The 27157-nt window shown below is 41.5% G+C and overlaps 1 protein-coding gene across 1 annotated transcript in view; it reads left to right on the top strand.

The window, feature by feature from the left end:
* The window catches only part of ece2a (endothelin converting enzyme 2a), a 76912-nt gene that overhangs the window by 34830 nt on the left and 14925 nt on the right, over window positions 1-27157 (top strand). Inside the window, exon 3 of the mRNA XM_034887506.1 lies at window positions 5026-5309. Coding sequence (XP_034743397.1) covers window positions 5026-5309 — 284 coding nt within the window. The remainder of the gene's footprint in view (window positions 1-5025; window positions 5310-27157) is intronic.

Genomic DNA, 27157 nt, shown 5'->3' on the forward strand with positions numbered 1-27157 from the left:
GTTGCTTTTTATCAATGTTTGTAACTTTTTCCTACTTTTATCTCCCTTTTTTCAACACTTGACGCGTTTTTCAGTGTTTGTCACTTTTTTTGACATTATCAACACTAATTAACTCTGAATGATTAACTTTAGTTTTACAGTTATTTTATGGAATTATCAAAAAATATCACTTCAATAAACCTCATTTATAGGAAAATATATCTAATGTTTGCATTGGAAAAAGCAGTTAAGGCACAAAAGATGCTGCTTAAATCAGGCAGTTATCATAACAATCTGAGCCTCTCATGGAGAAAAAAAACAGCACTTTTAGTGGATATAAATTGACAGTGCAAAGTAGCCCAATAGGATTACATTTGCAGACCCCTTTCAGTCTTGGCCCCTCGCTGGACCAATACAAGCCTAGACACTAAGCATACACTTGAAGCCACATAATTAATTTGCATGCACACAATCGCACACAAAAACAAACCCTTTTATAGGAGATGCAGGTGAACTTTGTGAAGTGTCACCGTTGGCATCAGTTTACCTCGGGGTAGCCCAGAGCCTGCAGGGTGTGCGAGGGTGGTGGGGCTCAGTGTTGTTGCTAGAGCACATGTGAACATTGCCTTTCATCAGCACTGGCCACAGTCCCCGTCCTTAATGTGTCTAAACCAATCTGGGTTTGTGAGTAACCCTGCATGCCTCTGACATCATGGAGTTTCCACTGCTGTGCTCGTCTCACCTCAGAGATAGCAGCTTTGATATTTCAGACCGCTGGCCCGCTCGCAGGGGTTCCCCACCCACCACCCCTCCTGACCATAGATGGACTCTGTTCTGTTTATGTGGACGGGGGTCACCTGATAGCCCATAAGGTCATATCTCCAGTTCATGTTGTGTAAGAGTCAAGGAGCGTGACTTTAACCAATAAAATGACTAGAAAGGAACCTTAAATGTTAGCTGACATGTTTGGTGTGAGGACGGGCTGGCGTTGCATTCTAAATTACGATGTTTTGTATTTTCGGACCAATTTTTGTGGTAATGTAAATGCAGATTTTCTGCTGGAGCAGCTTTTTCTAGATAGAGAACAAGCATTCGCTAACATTTTATGTAATAATCATAAAGTTCTGAGATTACCAATGCACACTTTACTGTAACACTATCCACTATACTTGTGCTATAAATGAGCCCACGTAGACAGCCATGTTGATGATTTACTGCAGCAAAGTGTTGAATGGGGTCATCCCTTGTGGAAAATCCCAGAAACATCAGTAGGTGTCGGTTACATTTTTGAAACTCAGGTTTTTATTGTAGGAGTTCTGCTGTTTGCAATACGATCATGTCTATTTTCATCTTTTTATGACATGGACTTTGTGGATTGAATTAACAATTTATTTTGGAAAATAGTTCTCCTGTTGTGTGGCCGCTTTTGCTGGTGTTAGGTAAGCCGATAAGCATCAGAGGAATGCTGGGTTATTTCAGTGGGTTACCTCTGGGGCTTCCTTCCTATGAGAGTCACATGTCAAGCTTTTTCTTGGATATCAAAGGGCTCGTCAGGTCAGTCATGCAACGTGATACCATTGTTGGACCGAGCATCTCTAAGTCTTCAGGAACTAGCCGTCTCCATGTTTGGCCAACATTTCTTTCCGTGCTAACAGATGGGCTTTTTTTTTTTCTTCTCCTATTTATAAAAACAACAACCTTGTTTGTGCAGAATTTCCTGTATAAATGGACACGAATAACAGGAGACATGATTGCCACTTGTGTTGTCTTCAAGTTTCACCAGGAAACTTGTTTTTTGGGGTCAAAATGAACGTTTTTGGCCGTCTCTTTTGACACTTTTTCTCACTTTTCCTGATGTTTTTGTAACTTTTCTCCACATTTGTCACTTTTTTCTGATTTTTCCAATTTGTTGGTCACTATTTCCAAAAAACAAATGTGCGCTTTTTGTTGCAGAGAGCTGAAAACGTTCACAGATATGTCAGATGTCTCCATATTGATCACAATACCCTTCAAACAGTTAACACAGGCGTTTTTTATAATCTTTTTCAAGCATTTTTGTCACTTTTTTCAACTTTTTTTGCTTTTTTTCAAATGCTATAAAACTGGAGAAAAAAGAATTGAATGAAAGTAGTGAGCAGATCGTTTATTTTACATGTGAAGAGCGTTGTAGGGAACCATCAAAGTTATTATTTTCTTGACGATATAGTAAAAAAAAAACATGGAATGAAAATGGGTCAAATTTGACCAGAGGACAACAGGAGGGTTAACAACAAACAGTTTACACATAGCACAGACGCATGACGGATGTTCACCACTGTTTGTTTTTTGCCGATTGGTTACAAGTGGTATGATGCTTTTATAAGACCAGGACTCAAATTTTCCATCACACACACATGCACACTCACACAGCCAGAACGAGGTGATATGACACCTCTAACTTTAGTCTCCTTCTCTGCTGCTCTGGATAATCCAGTTAGGGTGCGTTATCAGGGGGATATAGCTACCTCGCTTCCAGCTGGAAGAAAAACAGGCTCCAGACTGGCCTGGCCTGGCCTGGCCTGGCCTGGCATCCTGAATAAATCTTTGTCACACAAACATGCGTGATACATACGGTTTCCGGTGATGGCTGAGCGTTACTGAACAGCCTCCAACTGAGCTTGAAGACGTAGATGTGACGTGGGCTACCTGTCTGAAAGTTGTAAGTCTTGTGGTAGCTGTGCAAGAGAAATCTCAATCATTCCCAATCAGCAGAGACGGAGAGCGTAGGTATATGTTAGGGGATAACATAGACACTGGCTAACTAGTAAAATGCTAGTTAACGCTAGAAATTAAACCCTAAACAGCTAATGTAAGTCCAAACTGTCTGCAAGCTTATCCTGACAATACGGTAATTTGTCAACTATGCGACAATACAAGTGTGTTTAGCGGAATACTGAAAGCAGCACAAATGCAAAACGGATACACTTTAGTATCTGTTTTGACGCAAGTAGTAGGTTTATTGCGATATTCAAAAATGTTTCGTCATCTTTCCTCAGCCCTTGTGTGTGTGTGTGTGTGTGTGTGTGTGTGTGTGTGTGTGTGTGTGTGTGTGTGTGTGCTTTTCAAAAGCCCCAGCCGGTGTCACAGACCCAAAATGAGAGTAGTGTCTTTGATGACAGCTTGGCAACTATAATTGTCGCGACAACCCCTAGGAATGACACCCCTTCTTCAGAGCCGAGTGCATGGAAAAATCTTCCTCTGGAGAGTACCAAAACCTGGGCATGAAACATAGCAGCACACCCTCATTCTCCCAACAACCTCAATAGTAGATGTGGACCAATTGTCCTTGTTTCTAGTAAGGGTGATAACACCGTTTGTTATGCTGGTTTTGACCCTTTTTGAGATGGAAGGTTGTCAGGTTGCCTCTCCTTCATGCAAAATGTATTTTCCAAAGCTTTTTTTTTGTTGCTTTTGGCACAAATAAAGTAAGATTACATTAAGTTGACTCACATGTTCTCATATTCACAATCATCCATGGAGAACGATTTGAATGTGACACGCAGCGCTGACATATTTCCTCCCTTGTTTTGAAGCCAGCGTCACGGGGATAGCCATCAAGGGCTCCAGCCCTCTGATGTCCGTAGCACACACACGCACAAACACCACACTCGCATGACATATTAAAATCTGCCACAATATGCAGCTAACAGGCGCAGCGTTGTCTTGCTTTCCAATGTTTTAATGCTTATATGGCAGGTGTTGCTTCTCTCCTTGTCACTTTAATTCTTAGTTCCTATCTGCTGTCTAAGTGTGGTCGACAAATGCATGTTATTAAGAGTGTAAAACATACATGTAATGTTTCAACATACCGTACACACACACAGACGCCCAAATGCGTTATGTGTGTGAAGCTGTTAACTGAACCTGTCTTATACGCATGCACACGTGGCCACAAGTACATGAAGCTTTTGGAGGCTGGTAATTAGTCGAAGTGTAAGGTGATAACAAGCGCCAGACACACGCTTGCAATGTAGGTGTCGGTGCCAACATACTGCCGGAAATCACAGCCCCACATATCACACTCCTGCCCCCCTTCCCGGGCGGATACTGTTAAAAACAGATGTACACACACATACACACTTTCATTAGTACAAGATAATATCAGCATTTCCGAGGCTAACACACATGAAGTTTACCTTTTCTTGAAACTGAATATATGCATCAATGTAGTAGGGGTGGGAATATATCATCACTGTACAATATTATTGGGATTTCAAACATATTTATATATATAATATAAGTTTCATCTAAAAAGAAACCTTTTTCTGTTTGTTCATATCACTTCAATATATAACCTATAATAAAAGATCCATACTTGGCGCCTGTGTATCGATACAGTATTGCCACTGAAAATATCGCAATACTATGCTGTATCGATATTTCCCCCACCCCTACAAGGTAATATTTATTTATTTATTCCCATTTCCGCCTGTCTTTGCCACCCATTCCTCCTCCCCCTCCTCCTCCATCTTCACAACCTATGATCCCTTTGATTCAGTAGGTGAAATACAACATTCAGTAGATTATTTTCCTCTCGTCTTGATACATGAGAGGCAATCTTCACTTTTCTTTTGTCCTCTTTCATTTCCCTCCACGGCTTTCATCCATTAAGTCACCCGGTGACGAGCTACAAGTTGAAACCTTGTTGCTTGCGACAAGTTCGGTGCAGCCTGTCAGAATAGGCGGCTTCCCTTCTAAAGGCACCAAATGGTGGCTCACATAGAGTGTCTTCAGGTTTCCATACCTGCTCAAATATAAGTTCTGTATCTGTCTCATTTAATCACAGGAGGTGGTCCCAGTCATAGCGGTCTTTGTTGCCATGATAGGAACTGGCTTTTTCATGATGTTGTTTGCTATATTGATCACACCATTGTATACTCATACAGAAAAACACACTGGACATTGGTTTCAGTCCTCTATCTCCTCATCTCTCCCCATGACTTTGTCTCCTGTCCCAAAATTGTCCCATGTTCACAGGTCCGTCTCTCTCCCTTGTTTTACTTTCAGGTTGTGGAAACAGCAGTATGAGCGGTGACATGTACAGCGCCGGCTACCACTCCATCACCAACATAGACTACTCCTCCGTGTGCATCAGTACAATGAGTGCCAGGTACAGCGATTGCCCGCCTATGACCTGGCATGAGATGGACGTGCGGCAGCTCTCCTTCCCCAATGCGTCCTTCGATGTCGTCCTAGAGAAGGCCACGCTGGACGCCATCATGGTGGAAGAGAAGACACCTTGGGAAGTGTCCCCTCACACTGCCGGTTTCATTCACCAAGCACTCTCAGAGGTATTGTTAAAAAATCTGTGAATCCTGACCGGTTGAATATTTCTTGAATTTGGATCAAAAGTTTTATTGGAAATTCCTTTGATTCAATTTTTGGGCAAAATATACGCGGCACACATTAGCGCTCTTATGTTTCTGTCCTGTTGTGTTCTGTGTCTGTGTGTTTGCGCACTTCAACAAATATGCCAAACGTCAACTGTCATTGCTAAATAATGAAGTCCAATTGTCAAATACCTTTGTTACGGTAATGCTAGTAGATCTTTCAGTGAGGGTTGAATGCTAAAAACGTCTCCTTGCAATTCACCTGCGTTCCAGAGTCGAATCAAAAAATGGCCAAATGCATCGTCAAAACGTTGAGTGTGGAACGCTGGACACTACTCACGCTCAGTGGTCGCCATCTCTGCTACTTACTGGATGCTGCGACCAACTACCTTTTTTACAACTTGTGAATATGGCGGGTGGGGAAGCTGCAGTGATTGGGATTAAAATGGCGAAAAAATAAGTACCATTTAACTGTAGTTAGAAAACATGCCGGGATATATTTTGTTGGGCTACAGTAGGTGGCGATAATACCCACCCTGCTACAATTTAAAAACCAGAAGAGCCATTACCAGTCCTTGCATAACAGCCGTGTGCGATTCAAGACTTAAAATTACGCACTACAGTACGTAGTTCGCACAGTGTACCAGGGCTGTAGTACTCGAGTCCCGTCTTGGACTCGAGTCCAGACTCAAGACCGTTTTTCTATTGTCTCGGACTTGTCTTCGACTCACTAGCATTTGGACTCAGACTTGTCTCGGCCTTGGCCACTGGTCTTGCCCAATATGGCTTTTGGTCTTGACCGAGTCCAGGTGTCTTTATTATGTTGATAATAATATTGGAGGGAAATTGAAACCTTGACTTGGACTTGACTAGTCCTGGTCTTGGACTTGTCTTGGACTCGACTAAGGTGGTCTTGACTTATGGAAGTCTCCAAATTGAGACACACCTTACTTCTTCTACTCGGTTGGGACAATCTCTGTTCAGAACAAAGTTTTAGCTCCTAACAAGTAAGATTCAGCAACTTCCATAGTCTCTTTAACTTCTACAATACAAGTAGTATTCAGGATGCTTTTCAGCAGCGATACACATAACAAAAAGGCTACTTGAAACATATTCTGTAGGTTTTATTTGACTGATCTGGCATCTACCAGTCAGTGTTCAAGCTACACAAGTCTTTATATGCCTATGATGAGTTGAATGCTCTGCTACGCTACGATTTTAGCTGTTTCCCTGACAGTGAAATCGGTATTAGTGGCACTTCACATTTCCACTCCATCTCCACAGCCCATCGGTTGACTTACATGGTGTGGAGGGCCCTTCAGCTGCTGGCTGGAGCACTAACCACCACTGTATCAATGTGACAATGACAATGTTTTGGCCATTAGCCGTGCTTGACCCTAACACACTAAGACAAGATAATGCTGCTATCAACTGAAGGAGGTGACTCCCGAGCTCTGAATGGCAAAGAATGACGCTGCTGCCATTTGGAGCACTTCCAAATGAGTTGGAATTCAAAGTTTAGTTTGTAATTGCAGGTGTAGTTTCGGCTGAATATAAAATTACAGTAAATGCAGCAGTGGGAAAGGTCAGCTTGTGTGAATCATTTGAATGGAAGCAGGTAGAAAGGACTAAGTGCACTTATTTAAAGTGAAAAAATACTGGCCTTTTGACCTGATATTTTAAAAGTACACATAAATAAAAATATGATTTTGCAGTTGAATGTTTCACTGAACATGACTGTCAGGCCTTTGAGTGAGAAGCACCGAATTTGGAACCTAACCCCACCGAGTACCTTTTAATTGAAAAATAATCAGTAATGAAAAATGGGTTACTTGCAGCTCTCGCAGAATATGGAAAAAAAAAAAAATGTTCGATCTATGATGTGTGACATTTGTACGAGAGGCTGTAGCAAGGGGGGCTCTCCTGAAATGCAATATCTGTCACATGGGACAGAAAAAAATTGTCTGCAGCGTTGTTGGCATAGACAGCAGGAACTAGCAACAGCATTTGATTTGACTTATTATGTCCAACTTTATTGTCTCACTCCATTATGTGCGTGCACTCACTGCAGCCAATCAGTGTCCTTTGATTTTTGGCTGTCCGTGTTGTTTTCACCATGCATTTTGTTCTATAGACTGGGTGTGTACATCAGTATTTCCTGCGTGAGAAGTCAGTTCCACCCCTTTAAATTGACTGGACAGTCGAGAGATTTGTTGTCAGAAGCCCAAATTTGGTGCAAGTTGGATTTACTTTAAATCTTTAGTTTTTTGAATAAGTGACAACCTTAACCCTTGTGTTGTCTTCCCGTCAAATTTGAAAATCAACACTTTTTTTGACGCTTTAAAAAAAAAAAAATCTTACATTTTTGTCCCTTTTTTTTCAACACTTTCAGCGCTTTTTTCAATGTTTGTCACTTTTTTTGACATTTTCAACACTACGTTACATGAACTTATTACCTTTTAGTTTTACAGTTATTTTTGGAATCTATGGTCAATAAACCTCATTTATAGGAAATTATACCTAATGTTTGAGTTATAAAGCAGAAATTAGGGATTATTTCGACTAAAATTGAAGGAATGGATGTTGATGGATAATCACAGACTGGAATATGTCAACTTTTACTCAATACTAATTCAAAAACACTTCAGTTTGTTTCCAAATGCTATAAAATTGAATAAGACGCCCCAAAATGAATGAAAGTAGAGATTTGTACTTGGCAAAGAGCGTAGGGTGGAATCAGTCATGTTTTTTTGGGGTGATTAAAAAGAACATTGATATAGGAAAACGGGTCAGTTTGTCCCGAGGACAACATGAGGGTTAATTTATACATCACCGTGCAGTCACGGGGTGAAATAGATGTCCCTATTTAAACAAAGTGATCGGCATGATGCACTATATACTGATGGCATTCATCATTGAGAGAAAATAAGGCCTGAAAAATGATCTCAGACTCGCCCCAAATCAACCTTGGAGTTAATGCTTCGAGCTCGTCTCATAAACAAAGGCATAAACTATGCCGTATATGGGCCAGGTTTTTAAGGACAGCATCTGCCAATAGCCACACACACACACAAAGACGTAAAGCATGTCCTGGGTGTGTTCCTCTAACAGAAGGAAGTATTAAAGAAGGATCAGTGGGTGAGTTTGCGGGACAGATGGGAGGATTTGACTTCTCTTCAAAAGAAGTGAAGCCAAACTCACGACGCAGCCTCGTTTTGAAAGCCATTACTGCGAGAAAGTCAGTCATCACATGCTTCCCTTCACACCATCTCTTCTCACTTCTGCCTCTCACTCTCTGTTTTCCTCTCATTTCCACTGTGGTTTCTCTCACCTGCTCTGTGCTCAGGTCTGTGTGGAGATGCAATGTGCGATTGTGTTCATGTTCTCTGCAGCGTTGCGCATCTTTTGTGTGCAAATACTGGTTTCGTGTGTGTGATTCCGGAGAAGTCAGTAGCTCTCTGCGCTGGTGTATTATTCTCTTATACTGTGGCTCGTATAAGTACAGCAGTCACGATTTCAATGGGAGTGTATGAATGTGTGTGTGTTATGCAGGAACGTGGCATGTGGGAGGTGGGTTCAGAGCCTACTTTCATTTCTTACCACAAAAGAAATCACTAAATGAAAAAGGGGACAGATGGAAAGAGAGGAGAACGCAAAAAGTAAGACGAAAAGGAAAGAAAAACACTGAAGAAGCAGGAGAATGGCCTCAGTGATGAAAAGGAAAAGATCCCTGAAGGAGAAGAAGGGATTGAATAGAAAGGAAGAAAAAGGAGTGCGAGGAAAGGGACGGAAACTGCATTACAGGACAGGAGACAGAGGAAAAAAAGAGGGGGGAAAAGGAGACAGGAACAGAGAGTGACAGCGAGCTAATGAGCAGTGTGCCCGCGTGAGACCGCTGCAAAGAAGGAAGCAGAGGAAGAGGGAGGGGAGGGAAAAAGAGTGGATCACACTTTAATCTTACATCTGCTTTGAGAGTGTTTTCTCAACAATGGGTTTGAGGTAAAAAAGCAGAGACATATACAGGTGCCAGTACACAATCGATACCACGTCACATCGATACTTACACATCAGCATAATAAATAAAAACATGCAAAAGATATGTATGTTAAGATACCAAAAAAAGGTACAGCAGCCCACAAACACGTCATTGCTGGTGCCTGTCCATCACACGCATCTTGTATATAGAATCATGGTCCAGTATGTGTACCAGTCTCTCTCACACACACACACACCCACACACACACACACAGACGCACAAAATCTCACAGCAGCGACTGTGGTGCACCGAGATGTGAAATTTAGTTTACTGCCTGACATGCTCTGTGAATCCCTCTTACTGTTGCTATGGAGACTCCTTCATTGGATATCATCTCAGTCCAACAGTTTTAATTGTTAACCTTTAGTCCTCTTGAAAGAGGTACAGACTAGTCCTTGGGCTTGTTTGAAAAGGTAGGAGCTAGTTTTCAGATTCTAATCTTAGAATGTGGAAAAGTCTTGTTCAAAGGAGGATATGTTTAAGTATTTTATTTTTATTTTACTTTGACCTTGATTTATTGCTTAATGGCACTGGAATGGAGATTAACTTGTAGACCACAAATAGAAATGTTCCCTTTCCTCAAACTGAAAACACATTTTCTTTGTTTTTTTTTGGAGAATTTAATGGCCGTTTAATTGGTTTGATTAGCCCGAAAATGTCAGTGTGCTAAAAACTTGTTACTTGTAATAAACACATTTATTCAGTTGGATCTTTTATTCAGTACACAGGACTCACGTGTCCACCATCTTCAACACACCGACTGTATCACACACCACACACAACGGGCCGTACCTTATGCCGTAGTGAACAGTGTAGAGGGTAAAGATGTTTCTTGATTTCACATCTTTTCTGAATGGGATGAGTTTTGTTCTCAAGCTGATTTATTTGATTTATTAGATTTTTGTGCTCCGTTTTAGGCACATTTGAGCCAAACCGCAACAGCAAGTGAGCAAGGAGTTGGTGTTGGTGGGGAGGCTCATGTCATGACATCATCCTGAGCTGGTTTAATCCAGACTGTAAAACTTTTATTGACATTGATTGGTTGTCCCTGGCTCCTGCTGGGGAGAGTTCTCCCCTGCTCCATTACCGGGAAGCTTGGCCGCCTGCCGGGAAGACGGCCCCAGAGGAATATTCATATGAGGGGACACACACACACACACACACGTGCGCGCAAACGCACGCACACAAACTCACATGCTAATGTCAGACGTACCCATATATGCTCAAATAGCATTGAACACTATGATATACTACTGTATATGTGTTTATCTGCTTGAGTTTGTAAACCTTCTGGCTGCTTTGCAGGTGCATGTGGAAATATGTGTGTAATCATGCATTTGTGTGTATTTTTTGCATCATTTTGTGTTCATGCCTCTTATTGTTTGTGTGTGTGTGTGTGTGTGTGTGTGTGTGTGTGAGTGTGCTGGCCCAGTGAGCCCTGTCCCTTTCTAGCTCCAGCAGAGGGAAAGTAGAGCAGTGGAGCACATGTGAGGGATTGCAATTCTTGTTGCGCATGTGTAGAGATATGAGGATAGGATCAAAGGCAGGGTGTGTGTTTTTTTTTTTGGTGCTTATCTGTCTTATCTGTGTGGCTTTACAAAATGTCCGTATGTGTACATGCATAATCACAGATCTGCTTTTACGTGTGTGTGTGTGTGTGTGTGTGTGTGTGTGTGTGTGTGTGTGTGTGTGTGTGTGTGTGTGTGTGTGTGTGTGTGTGTGTGTGTGTGTGTGTGTGTGTCAGGGAATGGACTGGTGAGCCGAGGCCTCCCTGCCCTCCAGAGATTTTCACACAGTTCAGGCATGATTCTGTGCAAGTGTTCAGTCAAACATACACTCGCCACTCACAATGGCAGATGGCCTGCCCCCCCGACACATAAACACACACACACACACCAACACCACCGTCAAAACACATAGATGCGGTGTATAATTTATGTGTATAATAGATGTATTCTATGCCATATTTCCTGTTTACTTCATTGAATATCACAGTACGTTGATGTTCTTTAAGGAGTACCTGATAGTTCAAGTCATTAGGTCTGATTAGTTATATTTGTTGCATCATCACAGTCATTCAAAGTTGGTTTTTATTAGAGCTTGGGTAATGGAGAAAAAGAAAAATATCACTTTATTTTGGACCAAATACATCAATGTCGATATTGCGGCAATGTTGTAGTGTTGACGATTGGTGCTCTCACATAAAATATACCCAATGAGGTTTTTCACATATAATCATCAGTAATGTGAATTTAATGACTAAATGGGTAAATGCAAATAATTTAGCAGCTAGAGCAGCCTGGTAAGTTCAGAAAATGACATACATTTTATGTAATGTAGCCCGTTAAGACACTTAGAACATATATATGACATATAACAATTTCTAAGAGTCTAGTCTCATATCACAATCTCATTATAATATTGAGATATTACCCAGCCCTATACTTCCTTCCCTTAGTACACATTTTACTACATATTCCCTCTTGTCATCTGTCCCAGTTTAATCCAATGACCTCTTGTTCAGTCTTTTTATCTGTGGATACTTTGGTTAATCCAGCGTTCTTGCAACGCAATCCCTCTGTTCCCTCTCACTCACTCACTCACACACTCACACACTCACTCACTCACTCACTCACTCACTCACTCACTCACTCACTCACCAGACTGCTTTATGTTTAAAAGACCCAACTGTCTGCATAGATAGATGTCCTATAATGTGCTGACATGGGTTTTTGTGTGTGTGTGTAGACTATAAGCAATATTGTTTTGTTACGTTATGTTAATATGATATGATATAATATTAATATGATGGTGCATACTGGACTGTATGTGCACAACATTGAGGGAGAACAATATAATACACAGTGTAGTAGAATTGATGAGAAAAATGGTAGCACAGGGTGCTGGTGGAAGGTAACTTTTACATGAAACTAAAGTAAAGGTACACACAGAGTGTCCTTCCCAGCTCACCGTTGCCTAGACAACCAGTGTCATCTACAGAGCACTGTTCAGATGGAAACAACGGGCGCCTAAAGGAGGAAGACCATTAATTGGAATAAGAGAACATAGGAAAAGAGGGATGAGGAAGACTAAGGACAAGGCACAGGAAAAGAGAGAAAGTGTTGCTCGACAGAGGTTTGGTCAGAAAATCTGAAAAACAATTACCCTTGGAAATACATTATTACAAATGTGTATTATAGTGTTACTGTACACTGTATACAATGTATCTTTGGATGTCATCATACTGATAATTGTTGTGTATACAGTAAAGTGGAGTGGAATGCACCCCTTGTAGAAGATTAGAAGACTACGCAAATTGTGTGTGTGTGTGTGTGTGTGTGTGTGTGTGTGTGTGTGTGTGTGTGTGTGTGTGTGTGTGTGTGTCTGTGTGAGCCTATTCTACCTTATCACTGTTAGTCAGTCCGTGTACTGCAGTGGTTGCCAACCAATCTTTTTTTTGTCGAACGCAGCTTGGCAGCCCTGCCAGATGAGTTCAAGTACCCCACACGTCACGTGCTAAATGTGTTTTTCTTTTGGCACTATTAATAATAGAAAAGAATGCGTTGTTCCAACCTATTTTGTCATACAAGACACTGCTGTTAAAGCTTGTAGACAAGACTTCGACTATTTATTGATCCTTTTTAGAATGACTCCCGCAAGGAAATTGAATTTCCAGCAGCAGCTTACAAAACACTTGAATAGAAAATAAAGAGGTATAAAAAAATGCAGTATAGAATATACAGTATAAGAATAACAACAACAACAAAACCTTGTTAGCTATACAAGACCTTTAGCATGAATTAGCATTTAAGAGCAGTTAGTGTCCAGGTATGTATGCGAGTAGATTATTAATTTATTAATTGCACAGTGAAAGACCTCTCCTTCTCTTCCTTCCTGTTCTGTCCTCTTTTTCTAAGAGTCTAGTCTCATATCCCAATCTCATTATAATATTGAGATATTACCCAGCCCTATACTTTTCATACGCCCCACTCCTCAATTTTCAGACATGTCCATCAGTGAGCTTTAGGGGTGCTGGTACTCTGACTTTGTTTCCTTACGGCAGAGCCAGGTCACCGGTTTCCCCCTGTTTGCAGTCTTCGTGCTAAGCTAAGCTAACCGGCTGCTGGCTTTAGCCGTGTTATTTATGGACAGACATGAGTGTTGTATCAATCTTCTGATCAAACGCCCCCAAAAAGCTAATATAAGTTAGTTGTCTGCAGTTTAGCGGATACACTCTCCCTACACCACTCTGCCTCCATCCGTATCTTTCCTCTCTTTTGTTCTTCAATCACAGTGTTAGAATGCAGGAGAATCAATACAGACACTTTACTCTTATACAACACTTTTCACAGTCAGAGTACGGCAGAAGGAAAAGGATGCTTGACTGAAATGGTACTGTTATGTTCTCTTATGTTCTCCTGTTAGAAGTTATAATTCCAGTTAAGGAGGTTGGGTCTGTGTTGCATTCATTGCAGTCAACACGCATGTAATCATCGTTTGCCTCTAACACACATGATAGGGGATGCATTCGGTCATGCACTGCACATTAAAAGATCAAGCAATCATGGGAACACGCTGTTCATGAGAGTGCTATTACTCCAGAGTATATGGTAGTGGCAGCGTGGAGGGGAAGTCAGAGAAAATTATCCCACCCAACGGGATGGTAAACATCGCTCTGACATAACGGGGTCGACCACAGACCTGTTTTTTTTTTTTTTTCTGTACATAATTTGTGTGTTTGGATATCTGGGGAATCTGATATGCATCGTTGAGCATTCACGAGAGAGCAATTGTTTGCTTGTGTGTCTGCGCATTGACGTGTGTTCATGCACGTGAGGGTGTGTGCGAGGTGTTTTTGGATAGCTACTGTAGGACTCAGCCAACTGTGAAAATGGCCTTCCTACACACAGTAAGTCAATCAATCCTGCAGTTGGGTCACTTTGTCTCCTTTACTGCATTTTATTTTTCTTCTCCTTGCACTCCGCGAATCTTTCGGCTGTCCAATGAAAGCTGACCTGGGTCGATGGCGCATCCTAGTGATCTTCTATCCGCCCGCACTCCAGTCCCACAGCGCACACACCCAGAGGACTCTTCTGCTAGCAGAGATCCAAACAACAAAATGCTCGTTCCCTATCAATAGACCAAAATTACTTCCTCACTTTTGAGCAAATGGGCCAAAACAGACAGCAAAGGTAACAGATATTTGCTGCTTTCAAGAGTGGATGAAGAAGGGAGAGATCACATATTTGGACCCTTGTGGCTTGACCCTCTTTCCAGAAATAGACCCATTTACTGCAGGTACAAACAGATCATGTAACCAATTGTCAGCTGGTCCTTTTTGGCACCACTTTGAAGATACCACTAGATATCCCCCTTTTTTAATGATATTTGTGAAGATTTTAATGTAGTCTGTAGTGTTCCTACATATTGTCAGATGCACAAGTGTCTTTTTCTCAACATGCAGTAGTTAAATAACATTTCCCGTAGGTTTTTTGTGTGGTTCTCAAGGTGGGAGTTATTTTTGATTCAGATTTTGCTCAAAGGTTCCAGAATCACTTTTATGAGGTTCAGTAAAATATGTATTCACTAGGGGTGTGGGGGGGGGGGGGGGAATCGATACAGCATAGTATCGCGATATTTTCAGTGGCAATACTGTATCGATACACAGGCGCCAAGTATGGATCTTTTAATATATACTGTATGTGGTGGTCAGTTTATCAGCAATGACATTAAAGTGAGATGAACAAACAGAGAAAATGATCATTTTAGATAAAACCAATGTTGACCACGTTCCCTTTTGGGGACATCATTTGAAATTGGGAATAATCTGATGCTGGAAAAAGAGGTTATAAATAGCAAAATATTGCAGAATGTTGCCATGTGTTTAAAATCGCAATAATATTGAATCGTGGTATAAGTATCGTGATGATATCGTATCGGGAGCCGTCTGGTGATTCCCCCCCCCATAGTATTCACATATATCTATCTATATATATATATATATCATATATATATATTTTTTTTTTCCAGAGCTGTACATATATTATATATACAGCTCTGGAAACAATTAAGAGACCACTGCATTATTATCAGTTTTTACTATTTATAGGCACGTGTTTGATTACAATAAACATGTTTGTTTTATTCTACAAATGTTTTGACATTTCTTCTAAATTCAAAATAAAAATGTTATTCAGATTATTTATTTCAAGAAAATGACAACTCGTCAAAATAACAAAAAAGATGCATCGTTTTCGGACCTCAAAAAATGCTAAGAAAACAAGTTCAAATTCATTTTTAGACAACACAATACTAATATTTGAACTTAGGAAGAGTTCAGAAATCAATACTTGGTGGAATAACCACAAAACGCACAGAGATTGAAGCAGCTCAGCTTTACTGGATGGCTTGTGACCATCCATCTTCCTCTTGATTAAATTCCGGAGGTTTTCAATGGGGTTCAGGTCTGGAGATTGGGCTGGCAATGACAGGGTCTTGATCTGGTGGTCCTCCCTCCACACCTTGATTTACCTGGCTGCGGGGCTGGGAGCGTTGTCCTGCTGGAAAAACCAATCCTCCAGAGTTGGGGAACATGGTCAGAGCAGAGGGAATCAGGTTTTCTTCCAGGATAACCTTGTACAATGCTTGATTCATTTTTCCTTCACAAAGACAAGTTCCAGCCTTACTGAAGCACCCCCAGATCATCACTGATCCTCCACCAAAATTAAAAGTGGGGGCCAGACACTGGGGCTTGTACGCCTCTCCAGGTCTCCGTCTAACCATTAGACGACCAGGTGTTGGGCAAAGCTGAAAATTTGACTCATCAGAGAAGACCTTACTCCAGTCCTCTAGGGTCCAATCCTTATGGTCTTTTGCAAACTTTAGCTTGGCTTGTCTTTGCTTCTCGTTGATGAAGGGCTTTTTTTTCTGGCTTTGCACGACTTCAGCCCTGCTTCTAGGAGCCTGTTTCGCACAGTCCTTGCTGTGCACTTCATCCCAGTTGCTGTTTGCCATTCTTTTTGTAAATCACTTGATGTCATCGTACGGTTTTTGAGTGACATGCGAATGAGTTGGGGGTCATCCCGGTCAGTGGACAATCGTTTTTGCCCTCTTCCAGTCTGTTTGTTGTCCCCGATGTCTGTTGCTTGACCTTGTTCTTATGAACTGCCGTCTTTAAAATGTTAAGGATTGAAGCAACCTGACGCTCACTGTACTTTTTGTTTTGGTTTACCTGTGTGGTACTAGTAGCCCTGTTTTTGCCATCCAGCAGGCCCTATTGCAAGAGGATAGTGATGACCACAGCAGGTGCTTTGATACTATTCCCTCGTTAAATAAGATTTGGCTCAGGGGATCACTTAATCAGCACCTCATTAAGTAGAATGATTTGTGCCTGTGTTGAAATTTAACAGCCAATGGAGTGGAATGGATGCTATACATGTAGAGTTACTGATTTAAGTCAAATAAAATAGTGGTCTCTTAATTTTTTCCAGAGCTGTGTATATATATATATATATATATATATATATATATATATATATATATATATATTCAAATCCCGCTCAGGGTGAGATTGACGAGGCACAACAAAGATGCAAGGAGGAGCCAGGACACACGCAAGTAGCAAGGTCAGCTACAATCCAAGGTTGGGTACCAACCCCCAAGAACTGACTTAAGACCAGGGCAGAGAGATGATACCCCTCTGAAAATCTGCTAGAAGATGTAGAATGAAAACATAGCTTTTCATTCACAGTTTTTGCACATACAGCGGAATACATAAATAGGCGCACTTCGCGCTACCCATTCCATCTCTTTATGAGAAACTCCCACTTTCCCCTTGACCTTCCCGTGAATGCATATGCATGACATGGAAAAGCTTAAATTGCCATTCTCAATTCCAAGGCTCTGTGCTTTTACCTCAGTGTGGCCTGTTTGTACATACCTCGGCAGGCTTTTACATGAACGTTGCGAAAGAAATACGCCTAAAGTGGGCGCAAAAGCGTTTGTACATCTGGCCCTCATTGTATATCGTTTCATTTTTATCTCATTTTATGAAGCTGAATCCATCATCTTTTCATCTTCTTAATCCTTTTGCCACAACCCTATTATCTTTAATCATATCTCTTTTTCTCCCATCTCTCTCATCATTGCTGTATGCTAGATACCCTCTCTCTTCAGGCCCCTGCATGCTGCCAGATGTGCAGGGATCCCACTGCTGAACAGCTGGCCACTAGTGCTATAGACACACATGCATACAGATATTTGAATGGACACGCAGAAAAACATCATGCATGTTTCAGCACACACAACAAAGATTTAACCCCCTGCCCTACAGTGTCACAGCTCCAGATGTGTACACAGAGTTCTTTGTATTTTTTTTGCACTGAAAAGGCTCTTTCAAAATTCTCTTCAGGCAGGCAACGTGGCATCGCAACATAAACTGCCTCTTGACAACCTCCAGATAGATAATTATACATTTATTTAACTGACACCTCCCATGCTGGAAGAAGCGAGACGTTGTTACAGTGACTTATGCATCTGCAACACAGTAACTGCCAGCAGCTGTCAGCAGGCTTTTTGGCAGACATTGCACACACTATTGTATATGTAAAAAAATGTCATTATGGTTGCTGTGTGCCAATAGAGTGAAGCAATGAAATATGTAAAGCTTGTCCAACAAATGTCCTAATGTCTGCCATTACTCAGATATAAATAGCTTCAACAAATCTTAGCAAGAAAAAGTATGTAACTTTATTTGCCAATGAAGGAACTTGGATATGAGCATTAAATTGCACGTTTTAAATGAATTTATTGTATTTCAAGGTCTCATTAACTCAAAAAGGGAATTAATGTTCTGATTGTCTCATCTTGCAGATGGCTGACTTACGTTTGGTCCACATAAATGATATCACTTTTATGGCCTCACAAGTATACAAAGACAACTTTTTTCATCACAGTTTGAAATCCCACTGTCATCACATCACAAACATAGATCATCTGCATAAGCTTGCATACGATGAGATAAATGGATCGAGTGATGTCCGTTTGCTACAAACCGATCACAGAGATGTCTAGTATCACTCATGGACTCATCGATGCTGTTTCAGGGGTAGTATAGTATATTGGACATAAGTGGAGTTCTGCAATAATCCCAATCAATTAATTGAATCGCCTCTGTCAGTTCTAGGGCCCGACCGATATATCAGCGGGCTGATATCGCCTGATATTAGGCATTTCCCCAACTATCGGCAGTAGTAATGGCTGATAACATTTTTTAACATTCATTTAGCAGAATCATGTATGATGGCAAGTAAATGATTCTGATGAATGAATATCGTAAAAATTTTATTAAAAACGGATGGTCAACCAAGTGTTGGTGTTGCATAGTTTGTCCAACAGAGGATGCTCTACAACGTCCCTGTTAGTGATGGAGTTGCATAGTGTGTCCACCAGAGGACGCTCTACAACGTCCCTGTTAGTGATGGTGTTGCATAGTCTGTCCACCAGAGGACGCTCTACAACGTTCCTGTTAGTGTTGGCGTTGCATAGTCTGTCCACCAGAGGACGCTCTTCAACGTCCCTGTTAGTGATTGTGTTGCATAGTCTGTCCACCAGAGGACGCTCTTCAACGTCCCTGTTAGTGATGGTGTTGCATAGTCTGTCCACCAGAGGACGCTCTACAACGTCCCTTTTAGTGATGGTGTTGCATAGTCTGTCCACCAGAGGACGCTCTACAACGTTCCTGTTAGTGTTGGCGTTGCATAGTCTGTCCACCAGAGGACGCTCTACAACGTCACTGTTGGCAACACTCTTATTTTTTTTGTGGATGTGTTTTTGGTCAAAGGACTTTAAGTTTCACATCTTCAGTTTGTATTTTTATTCATTTTAGTTATTATATCTTTAATATATTTTGATGTTCCTCTGTTCTGTTGACACATTTTAATCATATTATTTTGGTTAGATCTCATAAATAACCAAAAATAACCAATGTTAGGAAAATCTGTTGTGCTACGCGTTTCTGGGTACTTTAAAAAATATATATATATATCATATCTATATTGGCCTTAAAAATCCTTTTTCGGTCGGGCTCTAGTCAGTTCCCTCAGACTGAAGTCATTGCAAACCTTTTTTCCAGTCGTCCACAGAAAACAGTTTTGCCTGAGGCAACTGTGACAATTCATAGAGTACAATTTGTCTCATTTCTCTTCCTCTCTTGGTTTAACCATTAGATGTTCCTTCTGCTCATCTCTTTTTTTGCCTCCCATCACATAAATCTCAGGAGAATATCACAGTTAAACTTTTATGCCACATCAATATTTTAAGCTCAGCAATTTATTAGTTCCAAATCAAGGCCTTGAGAATTTGGAGGAACTTGGAACAAATAAGGAAAAGTTTGACAATTTAAGAAATGTTCTTATACGCATTTGTGCAGAGAGCTGAGAAGATTGATATCTCACAGTATATATGAAGCTAGAGTCCGCAGATTGCTAACTTAGCTTAGCACAAACAACTGAACTGAACAAACTACAAGCACCTCCAAAGCTCACCATAAACATGTTGTATCTCATTTGTTTAATCTGTACAAAACGATAAATCCCTGTTTGGGGTGGGCGGGGGTGGGGTTTATGTGCCTATTTCCTGGTCAGGACCTGTTGCCTGGCAACGAGAGGAAACTCTAGAAAGGGACTAGTCCCAAACAACAAATAGCCAGGCACATAACGCCCCTGTAAAATGTCCCAAAATGTCAAACATTTCCTTTTAATGTCGGATTTTGAGATTTGAGATTGAGATTAATCAGGCTACCAACAAAAATTGGAGTGTTAGATAAGGGATTCAATACTGAATTCATCAAAAACTCTAACCCTGCATGTCTATGTTCATGGTCCACCACACATACAGCGCGTACTCTGAGGGTAAAAGTATTAAAATTAGTTTGAATAGTAACAGTGTCATGGTGAAAAATGGCAAAGGAGGTTGCATGCCTTTTCTTTGTGTATGAAGCTGATGATAACATCACACACACCACACACTCTTGTGTTTGTGTCGCTGCCATAACCAAGAAAGTCCGACAGAACTCTCAGGTACAGTTTGTTAGAGCGATTGAGTGAATAAGCCTCACACTACGTGAATAAGTGTGCATCTGTGTGTGTGTGTGTGCATCCATCTGTCGGATGGTGCTCCCTGCCAGTTGCTGCCCATATTGTCTGTCACTGACTAGTACACAACGTGCTTCAAGGCTCTCTCTGTGACAGCAGTTAAATAGACTAACCCAGCAGGCTGCAGTCCAACTTCAGCCAGGGAGAGATCAGGAGCTACTGGCGCTAAGGAGGGCGGGGTGAGTGCGCAGGAAGACATGTAGTCCAAAGGCTGGTCGGTGTGGAATTTCTGCCTTTCTGCAGAAACTGCCTTTTATCCAGACGTCTGCAACATCGTCTAACACCGGAGGGAATTTACGCTGCCTCCTTGACCCTTGTGTGGCATTCGGGTCGAATCGACCCATTTCAATTTTTTACAAGAAAAAAATGGAACAAGTTCCATTTTTTTCTACCTGAAAATCAACGGCCTCACCTTATTTTCTCTGATAGACATGTATTCCCGGCTCAATTCAGAAATTATTCTGGATATGACCACCTATGCTTTTTCCATAGTGGATTTTTAACATGAATTATAACCTTATGACAAAAAACGAACCCCACTTCCATCTTTTATTTTGTTCTAGTAGAGACTGATTGCCTTCCTTAAACACATACTGCATGTTATCTCAATTGTTTGAAATTGAGATGAAGACAATATTTGTTAATAGATTTATCAAGTGAAATTTATTTATTTTCAAAACCCCATATAACTCACAGGTTAATTTGACCTGATGGATACGAAAGTGAAGATAATACAAGGGTTAATATTTTCTCAGAACCAAACATGTTAAGCGGTTTGCCACTTTTGCCCTCTCTTTACTCATATCCTATGTGATTTAATGCGTTTGTGTCTTTTGCTACATGGATGATATTTAAAAAAAAAGGTCATTCATATAACTTCCCATTGGAACTCGAGTCACAAGTCAAAGCATGCATTCAAACACATGCGCACAAACTCTTGTGATTTTCTAATGAGGACTGTCATTTTTATTCCCTCTGTTGACCTTAAATCATCTCTACATGCATAACACGAACGCTGTAAAACCCGTCTCACCTTGACCCTCAACACTCTTGTATCTTTCGAAACATAGGAGGGGAGTTTGAAATGTCCTCGCCCTTAATGTCTAAAATTCAAATTGGTCCACACAAGCATGCAGAGCAAGCCTGTTACTGTGTGTTCGGCTGTAGTGCCAGCCGTCAGCCGTCAGCCATCACAGTGCTTATGTAATGTTTGCTGTACAAGCCCAACAGACGAGTGAGAGGAATGTCAATGAGGTCTCTCCCTCCTTTTCTCCAATGTAGGATCAAGGTTACATCAAAAACCCAAATCCCCCAAAAATCCCAGTAGTAAACCAGCCAGCTCTGATCAGGGGATGTACTTTAGAGTCAACTGTTCCCTAAAATGTGTGTCACTTGCAAGTTGTGTTGATTTTTGGATAATACTTTGGAGCTCCCCCACTTTACTTTCTATCCATTTTGTTTTCTCTCCGCTCTCTCTGTTTTTAATTCTTTATTTCTTTATTTTGCTTCCCTATCCTTACCTCCCTCTGCCTCTCCGGCAACGAAATCTCCACCGCCCCGACTCCCGAGTCTGTTCCAGGGCCTGTTTCCATAGCAACGGGTTCCCATGGAAACTAGGTGACAGTGCGGTGCATCCCATCGTGCCACAGCCAGGCGAGAGGTGTTTCGGAAAAGGGAAAGTTTGTTTTGTCCGCCTTCTGTTTACCGAAATAGAGATGGAAACCGTGGCTTTGATTTCAACCTTTAAATATGCATTTTAATAATCAGTGTATACATTCATGCAATTTGAATACACTTTGAGTATTTTAGGTATTTGAATCATCCGAGTCTCATCGTCCTCCATATGTTCAAAGGTAAAAAAATCATGAAAATCAATCTTGACATGTTGGGTTTTAGCTTCAAATCAGGCTGCCGAACAATACAGCGTTGTATTAATATCTGTGTGTTCACCTGACATTTGTCCATAACATCTAATCTCTGAATTTATATATGCTGACCTACTTGTCATCTACAATCTGTGATATTTTCCTTTTCTCCCCCCCCTCTCTCTTTCTCGCATCCTATGAAATCTTCACTTTGCTGTCTCTCTGCGTTTCTACAGCGAGATATCCAAGAGATTGAAATATCTGCACCACTTGCCAATGCAATTATACAGAAAACGGGGCGAAAAGTGGACTTGGCTTTCGTGTCGCTTCAAATTTAGAAATAGACTGGAAAGAAGAGAGAGCAGCAGAGTTTGCAGAAGACAAAGCTACTCACGTGTAAAGGGATGGGAGAGCAGGGGATGGGTTGTTTTCTTGTCTTACATGTTCAGAACAGTTCTAATGCTCTTTAATACAAAGTGTATTCAAATTGCATGAACTTGGGGACAACTGTATGGGACATGTACAGTACGGATACTTTTGGTACAGCCCGGCGTTCGTGTGAACGTCCCTGTCTGTTGTGGGTTGTGTTTGTAGCCACATTGTCGCTCCAGTCCTTAATTATGAAAACCAACAGCCTAGGGCCACGCTGAATTTTCACCAATCACAGCTTCTTGGATCCGAGTGGCTCACCCAGTCATTCAGACGAAGAGGGGCAGACGCAGGGGTCTGAAAACGAGAGTGACAGATAAGCAGAGCACAAATAAACAGACGGTGCGACAGAGTGACGGAGCGACCGCGTTACACCTGCTGCTGTGGTGGTATCCGCTCTTGCTACTATTAATGTTTTGATGTGCTATCGTGCAAAATGATACACACCAATGAGTCATCTGCATGAAAAATCTTCTTTTTCTCAGTCAAAGCAGCACTTTAGATCGCGGGATGGAGGCTGTGAGGAGAGCGCCAGCCCACCCCTCTAATGCTTTAGCTGACCTGGTTTGGGGCACGTGACTAGACTCTGCTCAAACAGTCTACAGGCTGCATATTCCGCCTGCAGGATCTACTGCTGCCACAAAAATAGCTCCAAAATAATGGCAACCAGTTCACCAGTACTTAGCGCAGAGTATAGGTACTATTGAGTGTCTGTTGAATTGGATGTGACATTTTAAGGTTGAACTAAGCAGCTCACAGCAGTGAGCATTTGATTGTTTGTTGTGGTTATTAACTAGAAGGGCCAGAAATAGTAAATAGAAATGGGGGGTGGGGGGGGGGGGGTTGTTTCAGACTTTAATGTAGAGTGTTCTCTCCAGCTATGATGCCCATAGTAAGATTTGGGATCAGGTCTGGGAGAGCACTCTTGTTGATTTGTCCATACTGTTCATAGAAATCAGGCTAATATGCAGCACTGAAAGTATGTAGTAAACTGGACTTAACCCTCCTGTTGTCCTCAAGTCAAATTTGACCCGTTTTCCAAAGGTTTCTATATTATAAATTTGGGTTTCTATCTAACAAATTGTCACAAGAAATAACGTGTAGGTTCCCTGACGTGTAGGTTCCTACTACTTGATTTCAATTTAGGTGTTTTATTCAATAGCATTTTAATTTTACCTTTTTTTTTTTAAATATAAGAACGTTGACAATAGCTTTAAAAAGGGGGGGGGGGGGATTGCAGGTAGTGACACGTATAAAGTGGGAAAAAGTGCTAAAAAGCTTTTGTAAAAAAGGGACAACACTGTCGAAGCAACGAAAGTTTCAATAAAAAACTAACAAAATATATTTTTGTTTAATCATATTTTGACCTGGAAAAACTAAAGGTTAAGCACAATGTTTACATGTTTTAACATATGAACTATAATGTATCTTGGTTTTCATTGCTACTAATCATTACCCAAACTAATCTGTCACTTTTTATTGTTTTTCTTACTTTCTGGCCAGCCAATGGGTTTTATTCACTAATCATCTCACAGTAAAAAATTAAAACTAACTTGACGTAAAACATTACAGTATAGTGAACATGTAGTCTGCAATGACATTGAATTGAGCAGAATAGATTTGCATACTCCCAAAGACAACTTTTTTGGATTTTAGCATTATGCCACACGTGATCACATTGATCTCCTTAGTACAGAGGAGCAGAATAAGAAAAAGGGAAGTGACTGAAGGAAAAGTCTCCAGTAGCTAGAAGCATATCCAAGTTTTATTCTTGTTTTGCTCAAGAGAGGACTGAGAGCTTACAAAGTTCCATAAATTATGAAAATATAAGTGGAATACTGATCTGTCTGTTAGAATAGCACAGCTGTGGAGAGGAAGCATTTAAAGTCACACAGCAAGCAGGCAGCCGCAGCAGGTGCTCAGTGGTCTCTCTTGTTTCTTCTTTGCATTTGAAAAAAGGATAGATGTGTCACGGGTAGAGACGTGAGGACCCAAACGCAGGAAGACGCAGGCAGGCAGAAAGAGTTGCAGTCAAGAGGCTCACCAATCTAGCTGTATGCTGGTTTGTTTAAATGTAGGGTGCTGCTGATTTAGCATGAGGGGATGCTGGGATGCATTCCACAGCAGTTCAGTCTCTAAAAGGGGCGGCTGTGACTCAGTGGTAGAGCAATCGTTTGGGGTTCGATCCCTGGCCCTGCACCCATGTCGAAGTATCCTTGGGCAAGACGCTGAACCCCCGGGTTGCCCATCGGAGTGTAAATGTGTGTGAGTGGGGCCCCTTGCATGGCAGCCTCAGCCACTGTGTATGGATGTGTGTGAATGGTTCCTGTACTATGTAAAAGTGCTTTGAGGAGTAGCTATATAAGAACAGTCCATTCAAAACTTAAGCACTTGACTTCAAGTAGTAAATCAAGTAGTAATTTAAGTGTGTGTTTAAAGTGATTTTTCGTCGCTGACTCAGTCCCACACCAGTCACTTCATCATCAACTCCTACAGTGACTGCTGCTCTCCACTCACTATGGGGGTCCGGTCCAACCAGGTAGAAGTAGGAAAACACATCCGAGCTGCAGAAGCCAGCCTGTCAATCAGTTTTGGCATCCCTCACCAACTTCATCCATCCATCTACTCGTCTTGTCAAGATATTAATAACAACCCCAGGCGTCTTTAATGACACCAACGAGGTGTTGTTGAACAGCAGCTGTCTAGACTACTGTACTGTTGGGGAGCCACGTCTCTTTTGGAGCCTTCCAACTTCCAGTAAATGCTGTTTGCCTCAGGGCAGACCCAGTTCAGACCCCCTCGTGACCCCCTCACAGGTACTTTCTGAGAGTACCTTTTAATTGTATTTATAAATGGGTTTGTAGGCTACTGTGTTGGGAGTGCTGTTTCGCTGCTACTTTCTAAGGCTTGTAGGTCAGTGTGTTTTGGCCTGATATGTGGCAGATATATAGATATTTCATTTGGATAAACGTCAAGTAAATAACTATTGTGAGGGAAATAAATATCAGATTTAATGTCCCTGCTCACCCACACGTGTCACAGGGTGAGCAAGCCCAGTAAGGATTACATCTATTTTTCATTATAGTCTGCAACTACCATTTTCTGCCCCTTTCTCTCTAGTCCTTACTCCCTCCCCTTACATACAGTCATTCACACTACACTGGGCTCAAGCCCATCACTTGTTCCCCTGTGTCTGCAGCTCTGACTGCGAAGGCTCTAATACTGTACTTGCTCTATAATGAGACAGTAGAAGTATAGTTAAAGAACAGTTTTACGATCTAGTAGGGTCTTGGCCGGGTTTTGTGTGAAGAGCAAGTTCTGCCTGATAGGTTTGGCAGTACAACTGGGGAGAACAAGAGTGCTGTCTTACAGCACATCGGCACAGAGATGGAAGATGATTGTAGTTTTGCCCAGATAGGGGACAAATGTTGATTTTGACACACCTCATCCTACGCTCTTGTATAGGCCGGAAGTTTGGGGACATTCCATTATGTGTCAACAGCTGAATTTACACATCTTTTTCTTGTAGACCTTTTTAAAAGACCAAACCTGGTTGTCTTAGCCAATTTGAGACAAATTACTGCTATGTTTGTGTGGTAAAGGGGCTGTACTCGACACTCAGAACAATATAGCAGTAAACAAATATTTCCATGGAAGTGTTAGCGGAGAAATGGCATCCTTAGCAGATAATGAAGTCACACTCCCTCTGTGTGGGTTTGTAATCTGAGCTTTTTTGTTCTTGTTTTAAAAGCCGGTTGGTGCATGTTTTCAGATACCAAGGGCCGTGACAAAGCATCCATTTTTGACAAGTTGGGGAATGATCTCTTCAGAGCCGTGTGGGGACCATACAAGACCTTCCCATTCAGTTGCATGCGGCTACAAAATCCGTTGCTTGCTCCAACCTAAATCAAAGTTCTTCATGTGTGTCCTCATACCTGGCAAATAAAGCTGATTCTGGTTCTTATTCACACGTGTTGACAAACTTAATTTAGTTGGGAAATCCATCACATAGAACATGAAGTTTGCATTATTTTTGCCAAAATGACAGCAGAAGCTTTTTCCATCGGTGTGCTGTGCACTTGTGTGAAACCTGTGGAAAAAAAGAGTCATCACTAGCAAATCCTTGCAGCCGTGATTGACATTGTTGGGTAGTTTAGCATACACAGTATGTAATCAAGCACTAGTGAAACATTCTTACTTAAACAGCAGTTCAGAGCAGCAGCAGAGCAGCAGCAGCCGTCAACCACTAGGCTCTGGAGCAGCCAGCTACCACCAGGCTCTGGAGCAGCCAGCTACCACCAGGCTCTGGAGCAGCCATCTACCACC

This window comes from Etheostoma cragini, chromosome 12 (genome assembly GCF_013103735.1).
Source record: "Etheostoma cragini isolate CJK2018 chromosome 12, CSU_Ecrag_1.0, whole genome shotgun sequence".
NCBI lineage: Eukaryota > Metazoa > Chordata > Actinopteri > Perciformes > Percidae > Etheostoma > Etheostoma cragini.